At 42.4% G+C, this 27,064-nt stretch overlaps 1 protein-coding gene across 8 annotated transcripts in view; it reads right to left on the minus strand.

Annotated features, from left to right (window-relative positions):
• fmnl1a (formin-like 1a) overlaps positions 1–19,070 on the minus strand; it is a 286,119-nt gene extending 267,049 nt beyond the window's left edge. For all 8 annotated transcript variants that reach the window (XR_007250443.2, XR_007250442.2, XM_059638694.1 and 5 more), the window contains exon 1: positions 18,526–19,070. Coding sequence is in view for 6 of the 8 variants with exons in the window: in XM_059638694.1 (XP_059494677.1) it covers positions 18,526–18,654 (129 nt within the window). In the remaining 2 variants the exon portion in view is untranslated. The remainder of the gene's footprint in view (positions 1–18,525) is intronic.
• Positions 19,071–27,064: the final 7,994 nt, after the last annotated feature.

Here is a 27,064-nt window from a genome sequence, read left to right on the forward strand (position 1 = left end):
TTATTAAGAAAGGCAACATGGACTTAACTTGTGTCCCTCGTCTATTAGGAGGATTTAACTGAAGTGCCTACAAGGATAAGATTGATTCCAGGGATTGGAGAAGGTCAAACGGTTTCCTCTGATGGGGAAACCACAGCAAGGAGCTATGCTCTCAAAATAAGAGCCAGACAATTTAAAAGTGAAATTAGGAAGCACTTTGTTATGCAAAAACACAGTCAGCACTGAAAAGTTAACATTCCTGGATGCTGGGACAGTTCAAATCAAATAATTCTTATAAGAAGTTTGGGGAGTAAGCAGTGCAGATCGGTACATGGAATTGAGATAGAGAGCCCACAGTTTGATTAAATGGGGGACAAAGGGCTGGAAGGATTAACGGCATGCCACTGTTTGTCAACACTGCTCCTCAGTGGGTGGAAATTAGACAGCAGTTTAATTTGTTCTGTTTTTATATTTTTTAAACACTAAGCAGTCGGGGGCAAGGCGGGGAGGGGGGGGGGGTGGGGGGCGGGTGGGGATCAGGTTTGACTCGGTGCCATGTAAAATTGTTTGAGATAAGATCACGAGCAGCCGCCCTTCAATGTAGCAGGGCCTCAACTTGCTGCTCTTCCTCTTCTTAGTTTCAGATCTTGTCGCAACTGGTTATGGTTCGTGTTGCATTTCCCCACTTTGTGACACGCTTGTTCCTTTACGCATTGCCCACACATACACACACAAACACACATCCTCTGCCAAGAGGAACAATGGCCTTGGGCTGCTCTTTAACATGGGCAGAGCGAATCTGAATGAAAACTGCTGCCATTTCTTTTCAGGAGGGCCAGACCAGACGTCACACTCACAGTGAAGACGTCACATGGAGCTAATGTGATTACATTTGTGCAACACTGTGGCTAGTATTCTGCAAAAGGCTCAATAATTAATCCCTTTACTCTTGACAAATCTGTTTTGGATGCTGCACATCATAAATGTTGCAATTTTTCCAAATGTGCAACAATTCTGTGTTGGAAAGGCTCACTCTCCCACTAACTTTTTTTTCTTTCAAGTACATAGTTATTGGGCTGGGGTACATGTATCTCTGCTTTAGTGTGGGGACACCAGCGCAGAAGAATGATCATTACTTCTTGAGTGCCAATCTAAGAGGGATAGTCTCTATGTAACCAGTGTGCTCTTTCGTTTTGGCCATTCAGAGAGGGATCACATATAACTGCACGGAATACACAGGTCAACCTGTCCTCATTTATTATGAGTCAAATTATGGGCCGTTCACAATGGCGTTATTAATGGTCAGAAAGGAGAAACATTCTTTCCCGCCTACAATGAGGCCTGGATTTCAGTCCCAATCCCAGAGTGAAAGCAAAGTTTCTGAATGTCTGCAGTAAAACAGAAGTCCAGCGAAACTCACCCATTGTGCAGATTGGATACATGGCCTGGACGTTAAATGACCACACTGAGGGATCATAGCAGATTAGAAATTATGTACAGCTGGAGAGTGTCAACCCTGCAACATGCACACCAAATACTTTTCATTTTTAATGCATTATTTCATGGGATGAGAGCACTGTTAGCATTTGCTATCCATCTTTAATTACCTTTGAACTGAACGGCTTGCTGGGCCATTTCAGAAGGCAGGTAAGAGTCAATCGCACTGATAAAAGCACAACACCACAGATGCTGGAAACAAAAACAGGAAATGCTGGAAAAACTCAACAGGTCTCGCAGTAACTCTGCAGAGAAAAACAGAATATTTCGATTCGGGTATGAATTCTTCAGAAGAGAGGCAACCATTTTGAATCTGTGAATCTGGAGTCACATAGAACATAGAACATAGAACAATACAGCGCAGAACAGGCCCTTCAGCCCTCGATGTTGCGCTGACATGTGAACTAATCTAAGCCCCTCCCCAAACAGTATCCCATCATTATCCATATGCTTATCCAATGTAGGCCAAATCTGGTAAGTTAGAAGATTTCCTCCTTTAAAGGACATTTGTGAATGAAATGGGTCTTACAACAATCAATTATAGCTTCTTTGTCACCGTTAATCCTGAATCTTATTAGATAAATTTAAATGCCCACTGGAATATGAACCTGGGCCTCTGGGGACAGAGGATTGGATTGGTTCTGGATTACTACTCAATGACATTACTAGTCCACCACCACCTTCCCCCAATGGTAGTGGGTTTTACATCATGTGAATATCATATCATAGAAAGGTAAAACACTTCACAAATACACTTAAGTCAAATTCTCACAGTCCAATGATGGCTCAGTACTTAGCACTGCTGCCCCACAGGGCCAAGGACCTGGGTTTGATTCTATCCTCGGGGGACTGTTTGTATGAAGTTTGCACATTCTCCCCATGTCTCCATGGGTTTCCTCTGAGTGCTCCAGTTTCCTCACACAGATCAAAGACGTGCAGGTTAGGTGGATTGGCCAGGCTAAATTGCCCATAGTGTCAAAAAATGTATAGAATTAGGTGTGTTAGCCATGGGAAATCCAATGTTACAGGGAAGTGTAGGGGGATGGGGATAGGACTGGGTGGGATGCTCTTCGGAGGTTTGGTGTGGATTTGTTAGGCCAAAAGGCCTGTTGAGTTGATGCCTGTTTTGAAGGAAGTAGTGCTTTCTCCTGGTATCCTTATGGGACAGTGGGAGCTCGATCCCCAGCCTCAGGAGGAAGCCCTGCTGAACCTGTGCTCTCTCCCATTCCCAGCCCTGAAACCAGCAGACCTCCTCACAACCTCTCTCCTTCTCAATTCGCATGGAGAGTCTCCAAGGTTCCTCAAGGGGGCCATGATTTCCCAGTCAGCTGTCAATCAGCCTCTCAATTTGACCAGGTGTCATCCAGGAAATGGAAAGAAGAAAATTAAAATGGCCTCATCAGATTAGATTTGGCAGATCCTCCCGATCCATGGCAAGGTTGTCCTTTGCTGCCGAGCCCCTTCCCAGTAAATCCCAGATAATAAAGTGTGAAGCTGGATGAACACAGCAGGCCAAGCAGCATCTCAGGAGCACAAAATCTGATGTTTCGGGCCTAAACTCTTCATCAGAGAGGGGGATGGGGTGAGGGTTCTGGAATAAATAGGGAGAGAGGGGGAGGCGGACCGAAGATGGAGAGAAAAGAAGACAGTTGGAGAGGAGAGTATAGGTGGGGAGGTAGGGAGGACATAGGTCAGTCCAGGGAAGACGGACAGGTCAAGGAGGTGGGATGAGGTTAGTAGGTAGGAAATGGAGGTGCGGCTTGGGGTGGGAGGAAGGGATGGGTGAGAGGAAGAACAGGTTAGGGAGGCAGAGACAGGTTGGACTGGTTTTGGGATGCAGTGGGGGAGGGGAGATTTTGAAGCTGGTGAAGTCCACATTGATACCATTGGGCTGCAGGGTTCCCAATTGGAGTATGAGTTGCTGTTCCTGCAAACTTCGGGTGGTATCCCAGAACTGTTGTTCTAATGTTCTTACAATTTCAACTTGACACTACATCAAAAGAAAAGTGAAGAGAGAAATTGTTCCAGAAGTATTCACTCTACTTTTACTAAGTGATTATCCTGCAGCACTAAGTGTCTTAATGTTCAGCTGATAGCATGCCTGCTGTAATGTATCTATATGTCATGAGCATGCACAGTGTGCAGTGCTGTCATCAAACACGTGAACTGGGTCTCTGCCTCTCGTTGCAAGTATTACCCACTATTATGTAACACTTGCCCCTGAAATAGCAATAACTGGTTAACTCTCATCACTGTATGGTAAGGAGCCATATCCAGTAAGAATGGTAGGCATCTCTTGATCTCTCCTTTCGGGAGGAAACACTTGGTTATGTCCAGCTTGTGAGGCCAGGTCAGAAGGACACAGCCAATGACTGACCTAAGCAGTTCAGTTTATTCTACACCATAGTCTAGGCTTCTACACAAAGCAATCCCTTCTCATTACTGCCACGGGATTTAATTGTGTTGATCATTTTAAAGGCAAATGCAACTGCTTGTAGGTTTTTGGCTTTAGGTTAATTTGTATCACTGACAACATGTGACTTTCAAAAGCTGGACTGCAGCATTTCATTAATAAGAAGGATTCAGAGCAAAAAGAAGACCTTCACATGTAGTAATACTGATGAGACAAACATAATAACAATCTTACAGCGATGAGGCACTCGCAGAGGAGATATTTTCAATGGGTTAAAACTGAAAAGTACTAGCAGCAACATGACATTGCACACGGCCAAAGCAGTGTTGAAAGATCTGAGTACATAGAATGATCAGAGTATTCTATCCCAAAGAAATTTTACACCTGAGAGATAGTAGGAACTGCAGATGCTGGAGAATCTGAGATAACAAGGTGTAGAGCTAGATGAACACAGCAGGCCATGCAGCATCAGAGGAGCAGGAGAGCTGACGTTTCAGGCATAGACCAGGGTCTAGGCCCAAGGTGTTGGCTCTCCTGCTCCCATGATGCTGCTTGGCCTGCTGTGGCCATCCAACTCTACACCTTGTTATCTCTATAATGAATACGCCTGACAGCTGTAGTGTCAGAAACACAGCAATATAAAATTAACAAGGCAGTGAGGACCAGTGCAGTCATGATATGGTAAATGTGGCATGTTTGGCAGGAACAGATAATACAGGCCCCATGGTCTCCACTGCTGTCTACCACCTCATATCTGGATCTATTATAGACCAATCATCAGAGATTGATTTCTGTGGTTAGTCAGCATTCCTCTGTTGATATATTATAGATATTTCCTTAAACAGCCTATTCAGAGAGAATATTACACATATCTTGACTGGATATGATTTGAACCCAGTCCTCCTGGCGCAGAAGTGGAGACGTTACCGCAGTGCCACCAGAGACCCCACAATCAGTGTATTATATGATCAATAGAATGAAAGAAGACGAAGCAGATTCAGCTTGGGGTTTCTTCATCTAACAATCTCTAAACTTCTGGAGGGCCCTGCTTGTGATTGGAGCTGACAATAGCCAAATTGAAGGACAGGAGAAAGTTTTAAAAAAATGATATTTTAATATAATAAACAAAACTACACGTTATGCATCTACTTACCACTTTAGACATTTCTGGACAATTTCATTCAGTCAGAAAGCAATAATATCAACTTCAAAGGCCAACTTAATGCCTTCGCTGGAGGCCAATCTTAAACAGCTATCAACAGGCAAATATCACATTAAAAGAAAGCCTTGTCATTGTCAGATCCCATTTGCGTGTGTTACAGCAGCATTAAAAATAAGATTTCCCTTTGACCTGGACACTCAAATATCACATATGTAATGTAAATACCAATCATTCACAACATCAATGCAGCATAAAATCTGCCTCTCAGGACAGGGTCTCAAGAGGGCCTTGCAGTTTAGGATTCATTAAGACAATTACACCTAACTTAAATAATCACTGATTAGTCCCAATAATTAGGTTCCATTTTGACAGATTTTCAGCCCTTCCTGCCAGATATAGAATATAGGGAAATTTGAGGCTGTCTAGTCCCTCTTGGCCAGGAGGCCTGGCTTCAAGTCCCAGAGGTCTGCCATAAGAACTCTGAATAAGATCATTAGAAAATACTTCAGGGCATTGATGAGATCACATCTAGAGTACTCTGCATAATTCTGGTCACCTTAGTTATGGGGGGACATAGTTACATTGCAAACAGATGAGTGGCAGGCAGGTGAGTAAGGTTATCATACAGTTTGGCGGTGCTGACTCAAGGGGCCAAATTCTGTACTTCTGATGTTATTGTTTCTGTCATTATGTTTTAATCCTTTAATTTCTTTCTTCTCCAAGATGTCACGGCAATGCATCATAACCCCAAATGTCTTATGGATATACTACAGTTTTAAAGACAACATGTGTTTTGAATAGAACAATACATCAGCCTAAAGATGGCAGAGGATGTACACATAGTGGCTGTCTGGGAAATCCTTATGCAAAATGCACTGAGTCCTAAGATGAATCACGGAATGCCACACCTAAAAAGTGTGAAGGGTACTTCAGATATCAGCACTTCAAAGGGAAAGAAAACACTGAAGAAAACTGAACTGTGATCTCCTGTAGCTTCAGAGATAATAAGGGGCAATTAATCCCCCTCTCAGCAGAAACTCTGACTCCTAACTGCCTTTCTTTCAGCTCATTATCATATTCTAGCAAATAACCCACAAAGACATGTTTTGTACTTTACCTTTCCAAAAGCACACAAGAAAAGTGGTTAAAAATCAACTATAATCCCATATTTTGTGTGCTAGAGTGCAGGTGGGCTGGTGTGCTACTTGGGGTTTGAGTTCCACTTTGTCAAAGTGTGCTGTGAAGCTAAGAGCTTCTTCCATTAAGCACCCCTGTGTGTGCAGATATAAAGACAGCCTCTCTGTTCAAAACAAAGCCAAATTCACAAACTGCTGGTGAAGAGTTGTGAAGAAGACTCATAACTACACTCAAAATGTGACCTCTGTTTCTCTCTTCACAGATGCTGACACACCTACTGAGTTTCTCCATCATTCTCTGTCTTCACTTCAGATTTCCAGCATCTAGCGTATTTTGCTTTTATTACATTTTTTGAAGAAAACTGGACATACTCCTTTTAGCTGCAGAATAAAGACTCTCTGAACAAATACTCAACTGTCCCAAATTCAGCATTTCCAGAATCAGTCATCTTAATGATTACAGCATATCACAATCTATATGTCATGCATAGTTTTCTCAAAAAACTTTCTATGTCTCAAGAAAGCCCAGTTAAGTTTTCTCCTTTTGAAACAAATACAGTTAGGTTGGGAAAAGGTATTCATTTGGGAAGGGATCATTCCTAAATTAACCTTCTGACCAACTGTAAGAAGGAGTTGAGTAATGGAAGTCTTCCCGATCAGCCCTTCTCACTCAGGAGTGTAATCATTTAGGGTTATTCCTTCAGGAATCTTCAAAAGATTTCAGATCTCACCCCAGGAACAGGTCATTTCAAAGATTAGGCTCATTTACCAAACGAGAGCACAACAGCATCTGCTTCAATGCTCTTCCAACAAGAAAACAAAACTAAAGCACTTCGCAGCAACAGAATTACCAAAACGTAATGTCTATTGTTAGGCATGTAAATTCTACTGCTGCACAGCAGGATGTCAAAGTGGGTTAACCCCAAACCAAAAAAAGAGACTGTAGCTACTGCTCAGCAGGTCTAGTAAATATCTGTAGAGAATGAAACCTGGTTCATGTCTGTGACGTTTCATCCAATGGAAGATTATTTATTTTGGTGGTGTTATCAGAGGGATACATGTAGGCTCAGACAACCTTGGTCAAAATACGCCTCTGTATCTTTCACATTCAACTAAACAGACAAACATGTCCCAAGTTTAGGATTTCATTTAAAACTCCCCTTCTAGCAATGCAACAATCACCAAATAGGCAGACAGCTGTCAATCTTGATGATCTACTCAAGGCTTGGAGTGGGGCTCAGTTATCAAACTAATATTTCACATTGTGCGTTCATCTTTGCAGAAACGAATAATTACCAGAATTTTCTTCTTGTTCTCAATTTTTTAGCTCATATCCCTAAGATTTAAATCCTTTACCTCTTGGCGAAAATAGCCTGGACCAACTTTGCCATTCCTCTTGATTGTGTTAGTCTTTAATTAGGTCACCAAAAGAAGTCTAAGAATCAGTTTACTTCCTAAAGGTTTTGGAAACAACAGGACATAACCTAGTCCAAGTTTCAGATTCAGGGACAGCAGTTTACCTAACAATAACACTTAGAACAATAAACTCAGCACATGGAACAGATTGCTCTCTGCAAACCCAATAAAACTGCAAGACATGAGATCATGTACCTGACCTGCAGCCAGATAGTTGCAGGTTGAAATTCCACTTCAGAGGTGCACATTCTGATAGTAGAGCAGTCACAGATGTTGGCAGATTTTAGATGGAGTTTCAACTTGCCCTCTCAGAAGAATGTAAAATGTCCTATAGCACTGTTTGAAAGAACAACAAAAGCATTCTCCCCAGTGTCCTGCTAAATATTTATCTCTCCATCAACTTCGCTTTTTTCAAAAAAGAATTGAAAGAACTGTGGATCCTGTTAATCAGAAACAATACCAGAATTTGCTGGAAAAACTCAGCAGGTCAGGCAGCATCTATGGAGAAAAATCAGAGTTAACATTTCAGATTGAGTTAACTGTGATTTCTCTCCATAGATGCTGCCAGACCAGCTGAGTTTTTCCAGCAATTTCTGTTTTTCTTATTGTTTTAAAAGAACTGTCCATCTTAATGTTGCTGCTTATGGGAGCTTATGTGTAAATGGGCTATTGTATCCTAACATTACAACAATGGCTATATTTGAAAAGTACTGAATTGATTGTAAAACACTTTAGGATATCCTGAAGTATATTCCAAATGGAATTTCTTTCTTTCAGCAACTATAAGTTTCAGAATCTATGTATGTTCTGTCTTTGCCTGCACATATTGTCACTTATTGAAGCAACTGATATGTAAAATACTTGAAAACATCTTTCTTCTGTTCTGAGTTACATATTTGCAGCAGTGAATTGTACTCTTTGTCAGTCTACACAAACTATCATGACGTAAAAGTTTTGAGTACGTCATCTTGTCACGGATTATGAAAAATACACTGCACAAATGAAGACAGTCCTCACTTCTTGTTTGCACTTTATCAGCAAGGACAAGGCCTTCTGTCAAGCTCTCAGTCATGTATAGGCCCTGCTTCATCTTGGTGACATCTTGTTTTCTTACTTCTATAGAATAAGTGATTGTTCTGAAACATACAGAACTTTCAAATTACTTCAACAGTCATTGGTCTTGCCTTCGTGTTTTATAAACCAGAAATCATTCAGTAGCTGCAAGCATGGCTTTCTAACACTGGTCTTTCAATGGTAATGTTTAAACAATAACTAGGGAATTTGACTATCCATTGTTAACAACTGCCTGTTCAACCTCTTTGCTAAAGTGCAATATCAAGGCAACAGCGGATTTTCTAAAAGGTGTAATATACAGTAGAACAAGTTAGAACCTCCCCTTAGCTCGACCCTAGGTAGACCATTTCTCTATTTACAATATGCGGAGGAATTAACTGATGTTAAAACATACTCAGCCTTTAAATATGAAGGTGCATGATGTTGCACCATCAGCTGCAAACAGGAACTTACCAACGTATCCTCCCACATCACCTTGCCCCCGAACACCCTACCTCCCCTCTCTCAATCTGCCTTCCTTCTCTCACAGCACCTCCCTCCTCCCATTCCGTCTCCCCCCCTCACAGTATCTTCCCTCTCCCACACCACCTCTTCTCTCCCACATAACATCCCACCTTCAGCCCCAGTGGAAAGATGACTCTCTGTATACTATGAATACCCGACCCTGGTCTCACAGGGATTTCAGGGAAAAAAGAAGCAAGAGGCAAAATGCAGAGGAAAGGAAGAAAAACCATGAGAATTTCCTCTCTGATCCCCAAAGGCAAATCGAGAAAGGTTCTGCTGCCTGGTATCATTTGTCACCATTACCCACATAGCTACTACATATCTTCAACTAACAGGAAGTTTCTCCAACTCCTTCATGACAGTGTCTCATTGCATAAACATGTGGATAATAATGGAATAGTGTAGGTTAGATGGGTTTCAGTTTGGTTTCACAGATCGATGCAACATTGAGGGCTGAAGGGCCTGTACTGCGCTGTAGTGTTCTATGTTCTAAAGTTTGAAACTAATCCACTCTCACCACACACACCAGAAACATATCGCAGACATTTTCAAGACCAAACTAAAAACTAGAAGGCAGTAGATGTGGGTAACAGTTGAGTGTGTCATTCCATTCACGCCCTCAAGTTAGAAGTCATTATGTAGTGAAGCATCCTGTGCAAAAAAATATTTTTTTCACTGTAGTCACATTCTGTCAAAACAAACAGTCTACATCACTTCCATTCACTTATTAAAATGCTCCAGTCTCATTTGGAGTGTCATTTGTTTTGATCTTCAAAATGAACCTCCTTATAAACCTGAATGAAAACAAAAACCTGCAGATTCTGGAGATCTGAAATGAACAACAGATGGGTTATTAGATCCGGAATGATAACTCTGTTTCTCTCTCTACAGATGCTGCCAGACCTGATGAGTTTCCGAGCAATTTGCTTTTGTTCGCTCCTTATATACGTAACTCAGTCACTTCAGTACTACTCTGTGTAGCATAATACTGCATCCTCCACAGCCCTTCCACTACACATTAAAATGCATTTAACTTCATACCTAATATAAGAATATTGTTTGAATAATTGTTGAAATAATAGCTAGTGGTCCTCAAGTCTCCATGGTTTCTGAATGGAATGACACAGCGAGGACAGCATGTGTTTACTGGACATTATAAAGGAAAAGACTCCACCTTATATAGTGCTTTTCATGTCCTCAAGTTATCCCAAAATACAGAATCCCTACAGTGTGAAGCAGGACATTTACCCCAGTGAGTCCACACCAACCCTCTGACGAGTGTCGCACCCAGACTCAACCCATTCCTGTAACCCTGCATTGCCCATGGCTGATCCACCTAGCCTGCACATCCCTGGAGACTATGCGGCAACATAGGGCAATCCACCTAACGCGCACATCTTTGGATGTGGGAGAAAACCGGAGCACCCAGAGGAAAGCCATGCAGACACGGGGAGAATATGCAAACCACACACAGACAGTTGCTAGAGGATAGAATCAAACCTGAGTGCCTGACAGTGTGAGGTAGCTGTGCTAACCACCCAGCCACCATGCCACCCCAAAATGTCTGGCTACTTTGAACTGTAGTCACTTGCAATGTAACCTGCTCAGTCCCATGTAAAGCAATTTGATAATGACCAGAAAGTCTAGCTTTAGATCATAGTTGAAGGATAAATTTTAACCATATATTCTGGTAATCGTTTCAACAGATAGGAGGGAGGACAAGGTCTTAGTGTAATCATTCAGTGAAAAGAAAGCACCTCTGACAGTGTAGCACTCTTCAGCATGGCACTGCAATGCCAAACTAAATTTTATGCCAACTTTAAAGTTCAGGAATGGAATCCATAATCTTCTGACCCGCATGTGACAGTGCTACTAGCTGAACATTGGGATTACAGCATCAGAATCATTATTGTGGTTGGTCACCGAGCTGGTTCATTGTTTTTCTGCAGATGTTTCATTCCCTCGTTGGGCAACATTACCAGTGCAGCCTCCGATGAAATGCTGTTGTGTTTTCCCGCCTGTTATTTGAACGCTGAAGTCCGTTGAGCTGGATTACCTCACTTTGGGTTTTCCCTCGCAGTGGAGTGTATATGGGGTCGAGCTCTATGTGTTTGTTAATGGCTTTCTTCGTGGAGTACGAGGCTTCTAGGAATTCCTGTGCCTGTCTCTGCTTTGCTTGTCCTAGGGTCTTGGTGTTGTCCCAATCGAATTGGTAGTTCTCCTTATCCACGTGGATGAAGCCAACCAACCATAACATCCACAGCCCAAGCTACAAATCTACTCTAAAGCTTCACAGAATCTTTATATTGGCAGATCTTGTGAGGCAGTCAGAGCATCTTGTCTCTGAGCCAGGGGCTGAAGTTGAAGTCTCACTTCAGATCTTAATGGTCAAGGAAGATGCATCCATAACATGACCAAACAGCTTAAAATTTGAAACTCCCACCAACACATGCTGATGGCAAGAGCAGGGTTAAATAAATAGAAATTGCATAGCTCCTGCCTACAACACAATGTAAAAATGTATCTGCCCGAGCATCTCAGATTCCATGGGTAACTGGTTAGCTCAGGTGGAAGAATGGCTGGCATAGCAGCAGATTGGAGCCAACATCACAAGGTTTTATTCCCCTTTGGATGGGGGTGAATTTGGTCTCCTCGCTCAACCCATAGCGGAGAACCCAGAGCTGTGGTCCAGACCTGCCTCCAGGCAGACAACTCAACATAAAGAAATCTTCACATGCAACTACAAGAGGTGCTACAAATTCTGATGCAATGTCAACCTAGCAGGTTAGAAATCTACCCCAAACCATGGATAAGGAACCTGAGACACTCAGCCAGTATTCCGCTGATTAAGGTCCATCAGGCCACCTCCCCTTTCACTTCTGACTTATGTAAAACTTGCTGCCCTTGCCAATCAAGACCTATTTTGGCAACCAATGCTGATGAGGGCATTGCTGTGATCACTGGCCTACAGTGCAAACAAGTTGATTTTCCTATCTCTGCATGCCAAACTGTGCCTGCATAATGGTTTGGTTAAATCAGTAACTCATGGTGTAGGGTCTGTTTCTCATTCACTCAGTGCTACAGCAACTCTGTAAGAAGCCTTGGATCCAGATGCTGGTTGGCACTGAGAGCAAGCTAAAGGGGAAAAAAAATTGCCATGGATAGATTTTAACACTGAGAATTGCCCAATTCATAAAAATACAAAATGCTCTTCAGTCAGAGGAGGTTGCTTTGTTTTGCAGCTTGTTAAAATCTGAATACTAAGAAATGGCGCACGTAAAGAGGAAATTAAAGCAGAGAGCATAAATCTGTTCTCATAGCTTGTTCATGGGATCTATTAATTGCTTTCAAATTTTATTATTTACAACCTGTAACTGCACATTTTCTTTGGAGCGTGGTTGGGAGTTTGACTGTCCTTGAACTCTCCTCCCACCTTACTTCAACGTGCAATAGTTGCACGTATGACATACATATCAGAAACTGTGATAACCCAGATCTGCAGTCCTAGCAGTAAGTGAACATCCCAGGAATTTCCCCCATTGAAGAAAGCACCAAACCACCACCCCCAGTGTCTGCCAGCAGCACTGTACTCTCGTGAGACTAAGTGTGCAACACACCACGCGCACTTGTCATAGTCCCATGATATGTTCCTGAATGGTGTCTGGCTCCAACATGTTAAACTCCAGGGGGCCACCTCAGCACAAATTCACACATTTATTATTAGTCCTATGTGGTTCCAAGCTGCCGAACTCTGCAGTGCAATCTGCACTTCAATTACAGATCAATGTCACAGATTCAGCATCCATCAGTCTTCTGCTACCTATCTAGCCTAATCTGCACATCAAGTATTTTTAAGAGATGAAACAATTAAAGAATGAGATAATTAGAGGAAACAGGCCGACAATATATTTATATATACAGCTTTAGAAATTGCTCAAGGACAACAGATTATTTCTCAATAATCTTTGATGTCTTTAATTCTTCTGAAAAAAAAAGCACCAGCAGCAGTTGACACACTTAAATGACAGAAAATAAATATTATATTTTAAAACTTTAACAGTTAGATTTCTGAGCTCCAGGATAGTCACAATAACATAAAAATGAATGGACCTAAATAAGGCTGTGACCTGTTAAGCTTCTAGTTTCCATGTGCCGCTTGTAATTTAGGGTCATGGTTTATGTTAATTTGTCCAATAAAGCTCCCAAAGAAAGTCTTACACAACATTGTTTGAAGGGAAACTTCTGCACAGAATAACCACAATGCCAAAGCGAATCAAAGAAGTTAATCTGGAATTGAAAAAAAAGGCACAAGATGAATGGGGGCCTCTTAAATCAGAAAAAGGACAAATTAGGTTAAGATACCTACCTTAAAATTTAACCTTGTCTTGTCTCCATCCATGGGTCCTGCTGTGTATTTCTAACAGTTTCTGTTATTATGCTAATCCCGAGGTTGGATTATTATTTTATAATAATTTCCAGTGCTAATGTGGATGCTACTAGTTGGAAATTCACCCTGTGATGTAACCACTGCAGTCCACGTTGACAATGTACTCCAATAACACTAACGGTTTTTTAATCCAAGAATGACTTGCCGGGACATTTTAACGGGCCAGTTAACTTTATGGCTGTGTGGGGTACAGTCATATGTAGAACAAACTGCACAATGAGAGCATGGTTCCTTCAATAGAAAGGTCAATAATAAACCAGTTGGGTTTTTTCATAGCCACCATCGCTAAGTAGTCTCTGACAAGAAACAACCGGCATTTATATGCCTTTCATGAGCTAAGGCTATTGTAAAGAGCTACACAAAAGTACTTATATTCTTTCAAATATCTGTCAATGTCTTGGTGTTGGTAGAAATTGCAAGTCACTTGCAAACAGCAAAGCTCCCACAGACGAGCAAAGTGACGAGAGAATCCATTTAGCTGCATGTACAAATAATCCTCATTCCATTAACTGCACCCATAAGGACATTTCTCTGTTCATTTTTGGGTTTTATCCTTTCCCCATCCAAGTGTGAAATTGAAAACTGTGACAATTAGTTATTACTTTTCTCACAGGCTGTGCCAAGCAGAGTGAAATGTGCAATACTGCCAGCTCTACACAGGCCAGTACCCATTAGGGTGCCAGGTGTATCTGATAGCAGCTCCTTTCAAGGGTGATAGGTGCAGTTATTTGTAGTTGTTGTCATAGACCTAAAAAAGTAGCTTTCAAAGTATTTGTGAAGAGGACCCCAATAACCTCAGACATAAACCGGCATGGGGAACGTAGTGACACAGGGCTAATGATCCAGAATCCCAGCCTAATGTTTGGGTACAAATTGAGAAATGGGCACAAATCTCACTGCGAACTTTGAATTCAACAAGAATCTAAAGTTTCTTTTAGATAAAGTTAGCATGCTGGCAATCATGTAACTATTCTTGATTGTCACTAAAAACTCATTAGGTAGTTCCCTAATCTCCTTTAGAGAAGGAAATCTGTTATCTTTAACTGATACAGCCTACAGTATATGGCTATTGGGCAGTATGGTGGCTCAGTGGTTAGCACTGCTGCCTAACAGTGCCAGGGACCAGGTTGAATTCCAGCCTTGGGTGACTGTCAGTGTGGAGTTTGCACATTCTCTTGGTGCTCCAGTTTCCTCCCCCATTCCAAAGATATGCAGGTTAGGTGGATTGGATCGTGGAAAGTGTTGGGTTACAAGGATAGGGCACGGGAGGTGGGTCTGGTTGGGATGTTTTCAGAGGGTCAGCGTGGACTTGATCGGCCAAATGGCCTGCTTCTGCTCTGTAGGGATTCTATGATACATGTGACCCACAAGAAATGTGGTTGACTAGGAACTGCCCACTGGGCAACTAAGGATGAAGAATAAATGCTGGCCTGGCCGGTGACACACACTTTGCATAAATGAATTTAAAAAAGGGTCCCTGAGATAATACACAGGTGCTCTCACAAGAACACAAGAAGAACATAAGAAATCAGACCATCTGACCAGTTCCGCCATTCCAGAAGATCATGGCTGATCTTTTGAGCTCCACTTACGCACCCGCTCGCTATTACCTTTCGTTCCTTTGCTGATCAAAAATCTATCTTTGATTACAAACATTTCCAACCAAAGAGGCAATTTTGAAGCGTTGTCACTGTTTTGGGTGAATGTGCTCTAGCTCAAACCTCTTAAAGACACTCATTAAGCAACCCTGGATGATGGACCCTATTCTTTAACAAGCCTTTAAGGAGATGGAGCAACAATACAACATCAGAATATAACACTTCTGCCAGTCCTCCAAATCCAGTGCTTCACACTGCAGACAATGTGAGCAGCCCAAATATGCCTCAGAGCTCAGGTTCAACAATATTTAAAGAGAAGGATGTCCTTATTTTCTGTTGTTGCAGAAACTCCCCAAGAAAGTGACACAGCCTATTCATTACTGGTTTCTCAATGTCAGCCACACCATGGACGAGGCTGAGCAGAAACAGACAGAACGCAAGAATGAAGTCAGTAAAGTGTGAATTGACTCAAGACAAGATGTACCAGAAGCTGATTTAACACAAAAACAGATTAAAATGTAAAAACAGGGACTGTTGGCATTCTGAGTCAGGGAACAGTAGATACTACATAGGATAGGTTACTCAGAGAATGAAAGAAGAAACAAACTAATACTTTCTTGTCCATTTTGGTCACTGTGTTTCTATTGAAATGAAAGGGTTACAATAGCTGAATGTTGAATGCTTTAATCACTTCGAAAGCCAGAATGAAACATTAAATTTCAGTCATTCCCAACTTTTAGTAAATCATACTGCAAAACTGTGATAGTACCAGTTCAAACATTAATATCAATCATTCCTACTACTGCAACTAGGCGTCATTGTAAGAGTACAGAATCCTCTCAGGAATAAGTACTTGTGAGTGGAAACTGGTGTGAAAGTTGCCTGTAGAGGGAAGTGAACAAGCTTTAAGAGTTACTGCCTGTGCGGTATTTTGAGGTCTTCCTTTAAAGACAGAGACGAGGAGAAAGTTTTCCACTCACAGGATCATTAGTCTGCACAATTCTCTTCTCCAGAGGCTACTGGAAGGTACATTGTTTAATCGGTTCAAGACTAGGTTGGATAAATTTTAGATGGACAATGAAGTTGAGAGGTGAACAGGAAAAGGAAGTTGAGATCACAGTCAGTTTAATCATGAGCTAACTGAATAGCAGAGCAGGCTTGAAGGGCTAAATGGGGTACTGTTGCTCCAACTCCCATGTTCCAGTGATCCTGGGGCAATAAAAGGCACTGCGCAAATGCAAGGCTTCCTTAGTGGACGGTGGATAACAATGAATAGATATTGGTTATTGAACCAGGACTGGTGACTGGAAGTTACAATAAGCGATAGGATATCCATGCCTTTGGTAGCTGACAAATTTCCCAGGCTCCTTTGTAGTGACAGCGGTCGTTAGGGTCAAAATTGTAATATGTCCATTCTTGCTACAATTGCTTTGACTGCAACTTAATATCATGCCATTTGAGTTTGCAACAAAAATGCATCACACCACAGTTAATCTTAATACTGTGATATGTCGCATCAATTACCATTGGTAATGATTTGTTCCCCGACAAGGTCATTGCTTTAGATATAAGACAAACATGCCCACAGGCAATTTTAGTGTGTACAGGTGCATACTGCGGCCACATAAAGTAGATGAAAAAATGCCCCTGCCTATGACAGAATTACCATTTCCTGCTTCATAATAACCATTGCCTTGACATGCACACCTTAAAACCTCTTAATACTGTATCTAGTGTTTAGCAAATGAGAATTAGAATCTTCAACACATTACAGCAGAATATGTTTGGACTTTTCTGACAGGATAAATAACTATTAAAGATGCATTTTACCCAATGAGAAACCTGTTTCATAGATTTTAACCAGGGATACAGCCTGACTTTGTTAATTCAATACATTTTTCACTATTCAACGACAATCACTTTATAATTTGAATCAAGCATTGTAAATAAGCCAGCTAATTGAAAATTCATGCTTTAAAAATTGATAACTTGAATTAAACAACTTAAAAGGGTCAGATTACGAGTCAGCCAGTAATCAAAAGAGCAATTATTATTCTTCTCCTTTGGGCTATTTTACCACAGTAACATTCAAATTCATGTCTATACAGTGACCACAGCTTAAAGACAGACTTTAGACAATTTAGCCACAAGATCTTTGAGCAGTGGATCCATCTACTGAAATGAGTTTGTGCCTCAATTATGATCACAGTAACGGGACTGTGTCAGACAGAGCATGGAACTCATTATCCTGGATTATCTCTACACGTGTAAAAGTGTCGGTCCTGCAGATAAATCTATCACTCAGTATGACAAAGAACACTACTGCCCAAGAAATGTCTATCAGAAAAGCGACTGTACAGCTGCTTAACTTGCTTTTGTCCTCTGGTCTCTCCCACTCTTATAATGACAAATGCTTTTTGGATTGTGTCTGACTGACCTTAAATGCTATCACAGTATTTAAGTGGGCCATGTAGTTGGGTTAAGATTTCACTAGCAGATGCAACAGGAACCCATACACAGCAACTGAAGAATCAATACAAAAATAGGAGCTGTTTTAAAACTGTTGCATAGAGTTTACATTTACAGTTCTCCTATGAATACTGTAAAAGAGCAACTGGAACTGGCCAGGACTCGGTTAGAGGCACTAACTGTATAAACACTAAATGGTTTCACTTGAACATACCAGGTTTCTGTGTAAACTTGGGCTTCGGAATGGTGGTGTTCTCTGCTTTAAATATGCTTCTAACATATTCAATATTTAAACTGAAGTGAACAGGTGTTTGACCCAGACATAGCCTTTGGATTCACACCCAACCGTCCAACATACACCTATCTTTACAGTACTAAATCAAAGATTAAAGACCACCTTAAACTTCATTGGAGTCTGCATTCACGGTGTTTAAGGGATGGTGTTTAAATTTATTAAACTGTGGGTTGAAGTCTCCTTCACCTCTCCCCTTAAAGCAGTTCAGGTATGGGATGCAAATCCATCTGCTTTCTTCGGGTTTTTACAGGCTGTTTCCCCAGCCCAGGTGTGCATTGTGTAAATTGCCAACTCTGACCAGCTGCTCTCCTGAAGATTTCCATTTGAGCCATCTTCACTGCCTCACCTTGCAAAGCAGCTCCAAAACATACCCAAATACAATCCCCATGTCCAACATCCCTGGGGCAAAAAAAATCAAAGAAAATGATAGTCTTTAAATCGTCCTAAATTTATCCCAGCAATCCTGCAGAGGGCTGGCAACTCTACCTGTGTCTCTGTGAGTGTGTGTGACTGAGTGAGTGTGTGTCTTACTCACCAACACATGGGAGAATCTCTCCTCCAGCTCCCCTTCGTTAACCGGCATGGGCTGTTTTGGAACAGTCGCCTGCGGGCACCTGATCTCTTTCCCCGGGGACATATCCATCCCCCCGGCTGCATTCCCCATCCTGGAGCCGGCAAAATGCTTCAGCACGTTGAACTTCACACTATCCAGGATTAAGCACCGGTGACAGTCCGTGTTATTTTTTCAAAAAAAAAAGCGAAAATGAGAGAGAAGGGGCCAGAGAGAGAAATAAAAATCACACGAAAAGCAAAAGCGACACGCTCACTCTAAAAAAGAAAATCCTTTAAGAAAGAGACAGTCTCCACTTTCTGCTCTCCAGCCCTGTGATTCCGTATTATTTCCCAGCCAGTAAAATCCATTGCTTGGTCTTCACATCTGCTGGAGAAGTCACAAGCGGCAGTATCAGTTTGATGGCTTTAGAGTGTTCCTCCTTATCCACAGGAAGGAGAAACGGCAGTGTGTATTCTGTCTTACACACACAGAGCGACAGACAGAGAAAGGGGGAGAGAGAGAGAGAGAGAGGAAGTCAGGCTCACAATGAAGCAGCAAGCAGCACAGTTACTAATAGCAGCAGCAGCGACAGATTGGGGTTCCTGTTCTGTACTGTCTCTCTCTCGGTCTCGATCCTGCTGCAGTTGCGTTCAGCTTGTGCCCTGGATTGCAGACACCTTGCGCGTTGAAGGGAGTGTGGAAGCTGGTCAAGGTCTCTAATCTATTTTGCACATTGCCAGTCATGGCACTATGCGGATCGCTCCTGTTATAGCTGCTGCATTTAAACGCCCCGTCCCAGACTATGCAGGCTGATCGGCTGCACTGGGCTGCACCCACTGATTTCAAAGCACGATCCCTGGTGAGGGGTAGAGCGTTTCTGTTTATTGCCCCCACCCCCCAATCTTTCTCACCACCCCACTCAACCGCAGTTTGCAAACTCCTGGTGGCCCCTCCCTGCAAAGCTTGTCCCCGGGGTTGCAGTTGGGCTGCGCTCAGGCTGGGCACTAGGATCTCGCTGTACCCATTGCCCAGGAGCTGCCTGTCTCAGCAACATTGGTGCGAGAGACAAGAGCGTCCACATGGTCCTAGAGCCCTCCCTACCGTTCTTGGCTCCCGTTAGAAATGACTGTTATTGGTGGCTGGGACGTTCATTATGGCTCGAGATTCCTGCACCACGCGAGGGCACACAGCTTCGTTATCTTTCAACCACCGCTGGAAAACTTTTCCATGTGAGACCAAAGGCTGTTGGAGCAAATGCCACGCAACAGTGCCCAGACTGCAACAGAGCACTTTTGCTTCCCATTCACAGTTTGCTGTTGGCAAGATCTTGTTCTGTGGTGATTGGCTGTTGTGTTTCCTTCATTACAACAGCCTACCCTTCAAAAATATTTAATTGGCACTAAAATTATTCTGAGATGCCCTTAAATTCGTGAAAGATGTTATATCAGTGCAGGACCAGATACAGCTTCTGCACTCCAACTATGACTGGCTACACTTGTCCCCACACCTCCTACCTCACCCCTATCCCAGGCCCCAAGATGACTTTCCACATTAAGCAGAGGTTCACCTGCACATCTGCCAATGTGGTATACTGCATCCACTGTACCCGGTGTGGCTACCTCTACATTGGGGAAACCAAGCGGAGACTTGGGGACCGCTTTGCAGAACACCTCCGCTTGATTCGCAATAAACAACTGCACCTCCCAGTCGCAAACCATTTCCACTCCCCCTCCCATTCTTTAGATGACATGTCCATCATGGGCCTCCTGCAGTGCCACAATGATGCCACCCGAAGGTTGCAGGAACAGCAACTCATATTCCGCTTGGGAACCCTGCAGCCCAATGGTATCAATGTGGACTTCACCAGCTTCAAAATCTCCCCTTCCCCCACCGCATCCCAAAACCAGCCCAGTTCATCCCCTCCCACCACTGCACCACACAACCAGCCCAGCTCTTCCCCTCCACCCACTGCATCCCAAAACCAGCCCAACCATCTTCAGCTGCTTCATCAATAATTTTCCCTCCATCATAAGGTCAGAGGTGGGGATGTTTGCCGATGATTGCACAATGTTCAGCACCATTCGCAAATCCTCAGATACTGAAGTAGATATGTTCAAAGATCTGGACAGTATCCAGGCTTGGGCTGACAAGTGGTTAGTAGCATTTGCACCAGGCAAAGGCCAGCCAATGTCAATGCAACAAAAGAGAATCTATCCACTGTCTTTTCAACATTTTATTACAGTACAATCAGTCAATCCCTCGCTATCAAATTCCTGGGTTACCATTGACCAGAGTGTTAACTGGACTAGCCAGATAAACACATTGGCTACTACAGCAGCTCAGAGGCTAGGAATCCTGCAGTGAGTAACTCACCTTGCAACTCTACAATGCCTGTCTACAAGGTACAAGTAAGGATTATGATGGAATACTCTTCACTTACTTAGATGAGTGCAGGTCCAATAACACTGGAGAAGCTTTGCACCATCCAGGACAAAGCAGCTACTTGATTGTCACCATGATCACAAACACTCAGTCCTTCCACTTCCCGCTTCCCACTCTCAGTAGCAGCAGTATATAACATTTACAAGATGCACTCCAGACTTCACAAATTTCCCATCAGCACTTTCCAAATCCATGACCACTTCTATCTCAAAGGACATGGGCTGTAGGTGCATGGGAAAACCACCACCTGCAAGTTCCTCTCCCACTCATTCACTGTCCTGACTTGGAGATAAATTGATGTTCCATCCCGTCGCCGGGTCAAAATCGTGGAACTCCCTCCCCAATGCCTTTGTGGTTTTGCCTACACTAAATGGATTGCACCAATTCAAGAAGGCAGCTCAACATCTTCTTGTCTAGGGCAGCTAGGGATTCCCTGAATAAACAAAATACAAATCTCAAACATACCAGTAAAAGTAACCATAAAGATCTTGCATTGTTTTATGATCCTGATTGTTCCCTGATTTCCTTTGATAACAGAACTGTGGCGTAAATCCTACTTCAGTGTCACATGAATGTGGTTGACTCTGAATTAATTTGCAAGGTTTCAGGCTGGAAATTGGGATGATCCAGATTGGCTCTTGTTGGTTGGCACAGATACCATGGGCTTGATGCTTCCACACTGTAAATCTCTTTGTTGGAATGTAACCAGGTCTTTAGAGTCAGATGTGGAGTCTGGGCAGTGAGTGAAGTCATAGTGATGTACAGCATAGAAACAGACCGTTCAGTCCAACTCATCCACGTTGACCAGATGTCCTAAATTAATCTAGTCCCATATGCCAGCATTTGGCCCAAATCCCTACGAATCCGTCCTATTCATGTACCTATCCAGATGCCTTTCAAATTTTGTAATTCTACCAGCCTCCACCATGTGCTCTGGCAGCTTATTCCATATACGCACCACCCTCTGCATGAAAAAGGTGCCCCCACGTCCCTTTTAAATCTTTCCTCTTTCAGTGTAAACCTATGCCCTCTAGTTTTGGACTCCCCCATCGCAGGAAAAGACCTTGTCTATTTGCCCTATCCCAGACCCTCATGATTTTATAAACCTCCATGGGGTCACCCCTTAGCCTTCTAAGCTCCAGGAAAAATAACCCCTGTCAATTCAGCTTCTCCCTAAAGCTCAAACCCTCCAACCCTGGCAACATCTTTGTAAATCTTATCTGCACCCTTTCAAATTCAACAACATCTTTCCTTTAGCACAAGAGACCAGAGTTGAAAGTCAGAAAGAAGTACTTTGTGCTGGTTTTCTGCAAGCTTCCCAGCTCCTCCCAAGGGAAGCTCTGAGCAGAGACCATGAGCCCAGCCAAATAGTGGCAAGTATCTAATAAATCTTTGTTGAGTGAGCAATTAGAAACAGAGTTCCATTGACAATTCAATATTGAAAGCATCACGCTGGCCCGACACTATGTCAAAAACTCAGCCATTCCAAGTAGTTGCCTGTGGAAGAGGAGGTTGGAGAGGAATGAAAAGAAGATGTGACCTGTTTGCAACAAGCAAGTTTGTGGAGGCAGAGGTGTACCATACACAGGCATTGGCCAAATCCAATGTGCAGAGATGGCTGCTGGTTCCCTCAGTCTTTTCACCTGACTCTCTGTTCCAACCTTTTGCCTCAATGATATACCGCTAAGGTCCACAACACTGGAGGCCAGCAGCTCCCAGACCAGATCTCCTTCACCTCCCATCTTCCTACCACGTCAAACTGGATACCAAACATGGAGAGGATGAGGTAACTAATCCCTTTCCCGAGAGTTAACCTCCGAGATGCACTGCACTACAGGCAGGTTACACATAGAAATGGTCCAGAAAGGCAAAGTCTTCAATGAAAATTCAGCCCTATGATTCTGCTGTAACTTAGCAAGCTACTGAATGGTATCAATCTGCCACTTTAAGACAAGCAGTGAACTGCAACATATGTTAACCTTTCCAATGTTATCAAACATTCATTTCAAAAACTCTTTAAAAATCAATAAAGGTGATACAAGGACAGCCCTCTGTCACTAGTCACGCAACATGTCTACAAGCTAAACAAAAACCACAAGAACTGCAGATGCTGGAAATCAGAAACAATAACAGAAGTTTCTGGAGAAGCTCAGCAGGCCTGGTAGCATCTGTGAAAATAAATCAGAGTTAACTTTTTGCATCCAGTCACCTTTTCTCAGAATTGAAACCTTAACTCTGATTTCTCTCCACAGATGCTGCCGGACTGCTGAGTTTTTCCAGCAATTTCTGTTTTATGTCTATAAGCTCCCCTTCACCTGTCAACTCATTAACAAGGTAACTTAAAAGGACACTCATTACAATAACAAGAACTTGCAATGATAAATCAAAATAATATTATCTGTGTCTAAAACAGATTTTGTATTATGTGGTGCCTACCACATAGAAAGATAGAAAGATATAGAAGGATCTATATAGAAAGATCCAAATATATGCTGGACAATGCATGCTTCCTCTTCAGGGTCAGATTGAGTTGTCATAGAATCCCTACACTGTGGAAATAGGCCCTTCGGCCCAACAAGTCCACACTGACCCTCAGAGCATCCCACCCAGACCCATTCCCCTGTAATCCACCTAGTCTACACATTCCTGAACACTATGGGGCAATTTAGCATGGCCAATCCACCTAGCCTGCACATCTTTGGACTGTGGGAGGAAACTGGAGCCAGAAGAAACGCATGCAGACACGGACAGAATGTGCAAACTCCACACAGACAGTTGCCGGAGGGTGGAATCGATCCGGCGTTCCTGGCGCTATTGTTGTGCTTCAGGCCTCCCATCAATTTTCACTTGATTACAAACCATTGCACAGAAGCTGCTTCAAAATGAGTGGGAAGTTCAATATTGAGGGTTAACAGTTTGTATTTCTTCCAAATCATAATTTGTAAGGTATACCAATGGGAAAGGCATGGATGGATAAGGACTAAATCCAAGCAAATGAGACTGGATTAATTGTGAAAACTGGGATGGGCAAATTGGGCTGAAGAGCCTATTTCCATGTTGTAAATCTCTATGACTATGACTGAATGTAAATCTTCCTAAAGACCAACTTTCCTATTAATCTCCAAATTGCTATCCTCTTTTCAGAATCGTTTGAGCCTCCCCCAGTCAAGGGTCCGCTCTTCCCACTCCACACAATTCTGCCTCCATTGCCCTTAGGTTCCAGCTCTTCAGCTTCTCCAGGTGACAATGCAGGCAGTAAAGGCAAAGGTAACTCCCGTGAACCCAGTGAGGGAAAATACACAACGGGAACAATGAAATTAACAAACTAATCCCTTTAAAGTGAGCAATCAGTTACAGTGTTTCCAACTATGAATATTTATCTCCGCATGTGACATTATTTGAATGGGAAGATTAGTCTCTGTGTTAGTCCCAGTTTTAAAAACAGAATATGTTGCAGACCAGGCAACATCTGGAAATAGAAATTTCAAGGCAAGGGGTTTGGTTTTTGACTTTGTGTAAAATGGGTGATGGCGTGCCAGCTCCCTGCATGTCTTTAATTTCAGATTCCTGGCCTTTACAATTTTCCCTCATTATGCTACTGCATCAATGTCAATATTCAGTCTGGAGAAGTATATCCAACAAGTAAAATGCGGAGCTGTATTCTACATCTAAATATTATACGATCAATAGCTGCACCCTGTAGTGAAATAACAATTATGCAGACAAACTTGAAAAGATCATTTTTTTCGCTTTAACTTAGTGAAACTCCTGCGGTTGTAGGTTTCCTACTGTCGTTATGATTCGTGACTGTTTCAATGCTGTTAAATCCTGATAAACAGGCAGCTTCAAATTCGTATGCATACGTACATAGAATCAATGATTGTATAGCCATGTATTATAGATGCAATGGAGTCCTTATTATTAAAAATAATCACTGCTAAATTATTTAAGAGCATGGATGCAGTATTATTGAGAATATATAGAGCATCATTCATCAACCCAAGGAAATCCATGAAATTCTGCCATTTTCTTCATTTACCATGTGCACCATTTGCTGATGGGTCACAGAGAGAAAAGATGACAAACTACATTTCTATAGCACCATATCATATCCTCATGATATCCCAAAACACCTCACAGCTAATGGATTATTTTTGAAGTGGATTCATTTGACCATAGGAATGACAATGGGCCATTCGGCTTCCTTAATCTGTTCAATCTTTCAATTGTATGACTCAGTAGAGGTCAGTTAGCTGGATAGCTGGGTTATAACAGACAGTGAAACCAAAAGCCTAGATTCTGTTCCCACACTATCTCAGGTTACTCTAAAGATCCCGCCTTCACAACCTCCCTCCTCAATTGTGGTATGGTGACCCTCAGGTTAAGTCACTGCCAGTTGACTCTCTCTAATGAGAGGGTAGCCCTCTAGAGCTACATAATTGTTGATCTGGGCCTCAATTTGTTTATTCATCTTTACTCCAAATGTCCCAAAACTGATAACTAATCAATCTTACCTCTTCCAGTATTGAGAATTTTAACTGACTGAGCCTTAATAACCATTAAAGCGAGAAATTTGTAGAGTTTTGCTGATGGCTGTTTGAGAGTGTTTCTTGATCTCACTCCCAAATCACTCAGGTCTAATTTACTTTTCGGCCTACTACCTCTGCACTTTCTCAATACAGCACACAGTTTTTTCTGCATCTATCTTATTGAGTCCTTTTGCCATTGTCATTTAATTAGATAATTAACAAAAACAGAAATTGCTAGCATTACTCAGCAGGTCCGGCAGCATCTGTGAAAAGAATGCAGGGTCAACATTTTGAGTTGGGTGCCTTCATCCGAACTGGTGAATGAATCAAATAATTTCTTGACTTTCTAAATTTAAGAGAACGCCGACCACATTTGGGCAACCTGTCCTTGTCATTTAACCCCTTATGTCCTGATATAATTCTCGATAAAATGCGCCGTACCCACTCCAAGGTTAATACATACTTTTTGAGATTTGGTACCTAAAACTGAGCAGGGATCTCTTAATAAGATTAGACTGGGTCTCTGTACAACTAAAACAGCACTTTCTTACTCTCATACCCATAGCGATACAGAGTTAGCGATAGCACTCGAGATAAAGGAAGCATTCCAGTAACATTTACAGTTGTGCTTTGAACCTGTGCTTGTACCTCACTTAGTAGATACCATTCAGGAAATAACCACTTTTGTCTTTCTTTCATTCAAAGTAGATGACCTCTCACCTTGACCCATCTGGCACTATCTGCCACAGTCTTGTCTACTCTGCCCTACTCCAAGGAATAATGTTAAGAATAAAAATACAAACTTGTCTTTTCCAAACCCACCAAATTTGCTGTCCTTAAAATGATGTCCCTTTAAATTATTATTGTGAGGATTTTAATGTTGAATGTTGTACAGCAGACTGCAAATTGTCCTTCAATCATGTGAATTTATTACAATTTCCCGTTTCTGACCACCCTTCCCAACTTGCTTTGTCTGGAAACTATATCTGGTGAAGAGATCACATAGGTTGAAAGTGCTGGACTTTGAAAGTTTTCCAGTGTCACATTAACAGCAGCAGTGTGATCTTATCTGACATCACCAATTAAAAACCTATCTTCTGGCATGCCATCTGACTAGGGGCAGTGGGCAGCTTTGGGCAGCCAGCTGTGGATAGAATACTGCCCCTTGCAGGAGCAGCTGGCTGTTTCCTCAGTGTTGGCAGAGTATTGCTGAGGGGTAAACAGCAAGGGCAGAATGCATGCAGTGGGTCAGGGATTGGGTGGCACTTGCTTCAGCCCCAACAATGTCAAAGGTATCATTAACAAGGTAATGGTTAATGTCACCCAGAAATAGGAATTTATTATCAGAGATAATGGGAACTGCAGATGCTGGAGATTCCAAGATAATAAAATGTGAGGCTGGATGAACACAGCAGGCCAAGCAGCATCTCAGGAGCACAAAAGCTGACGTTTCGGGCCTAGACCCTTCATCAGAGAGGGGGATGGGGGGAGGGAACTGGAATAAATAGGGAGAGAGGGGGAGGCGGACCGAAGATGGAGAGTAAAGAAGA

The sequence above is a fragment of the Stegostoma tigrinum genome, chromosome 31 (assembly GCF_030684315.1).
Source record: "Stegostoma tigrinum isolate sSteTig4 chromosome 31, sSteTig4.hap1, whole genome shotgun sequence".
Taxonomy (NCBI): domain Eukaryota; kingdom Metazoa; phylum Chordata; class Chondrichthyes; order Orectolobiformes; family Stegostomatidae; genus Stegostoma; species Stegostoma tigrinum.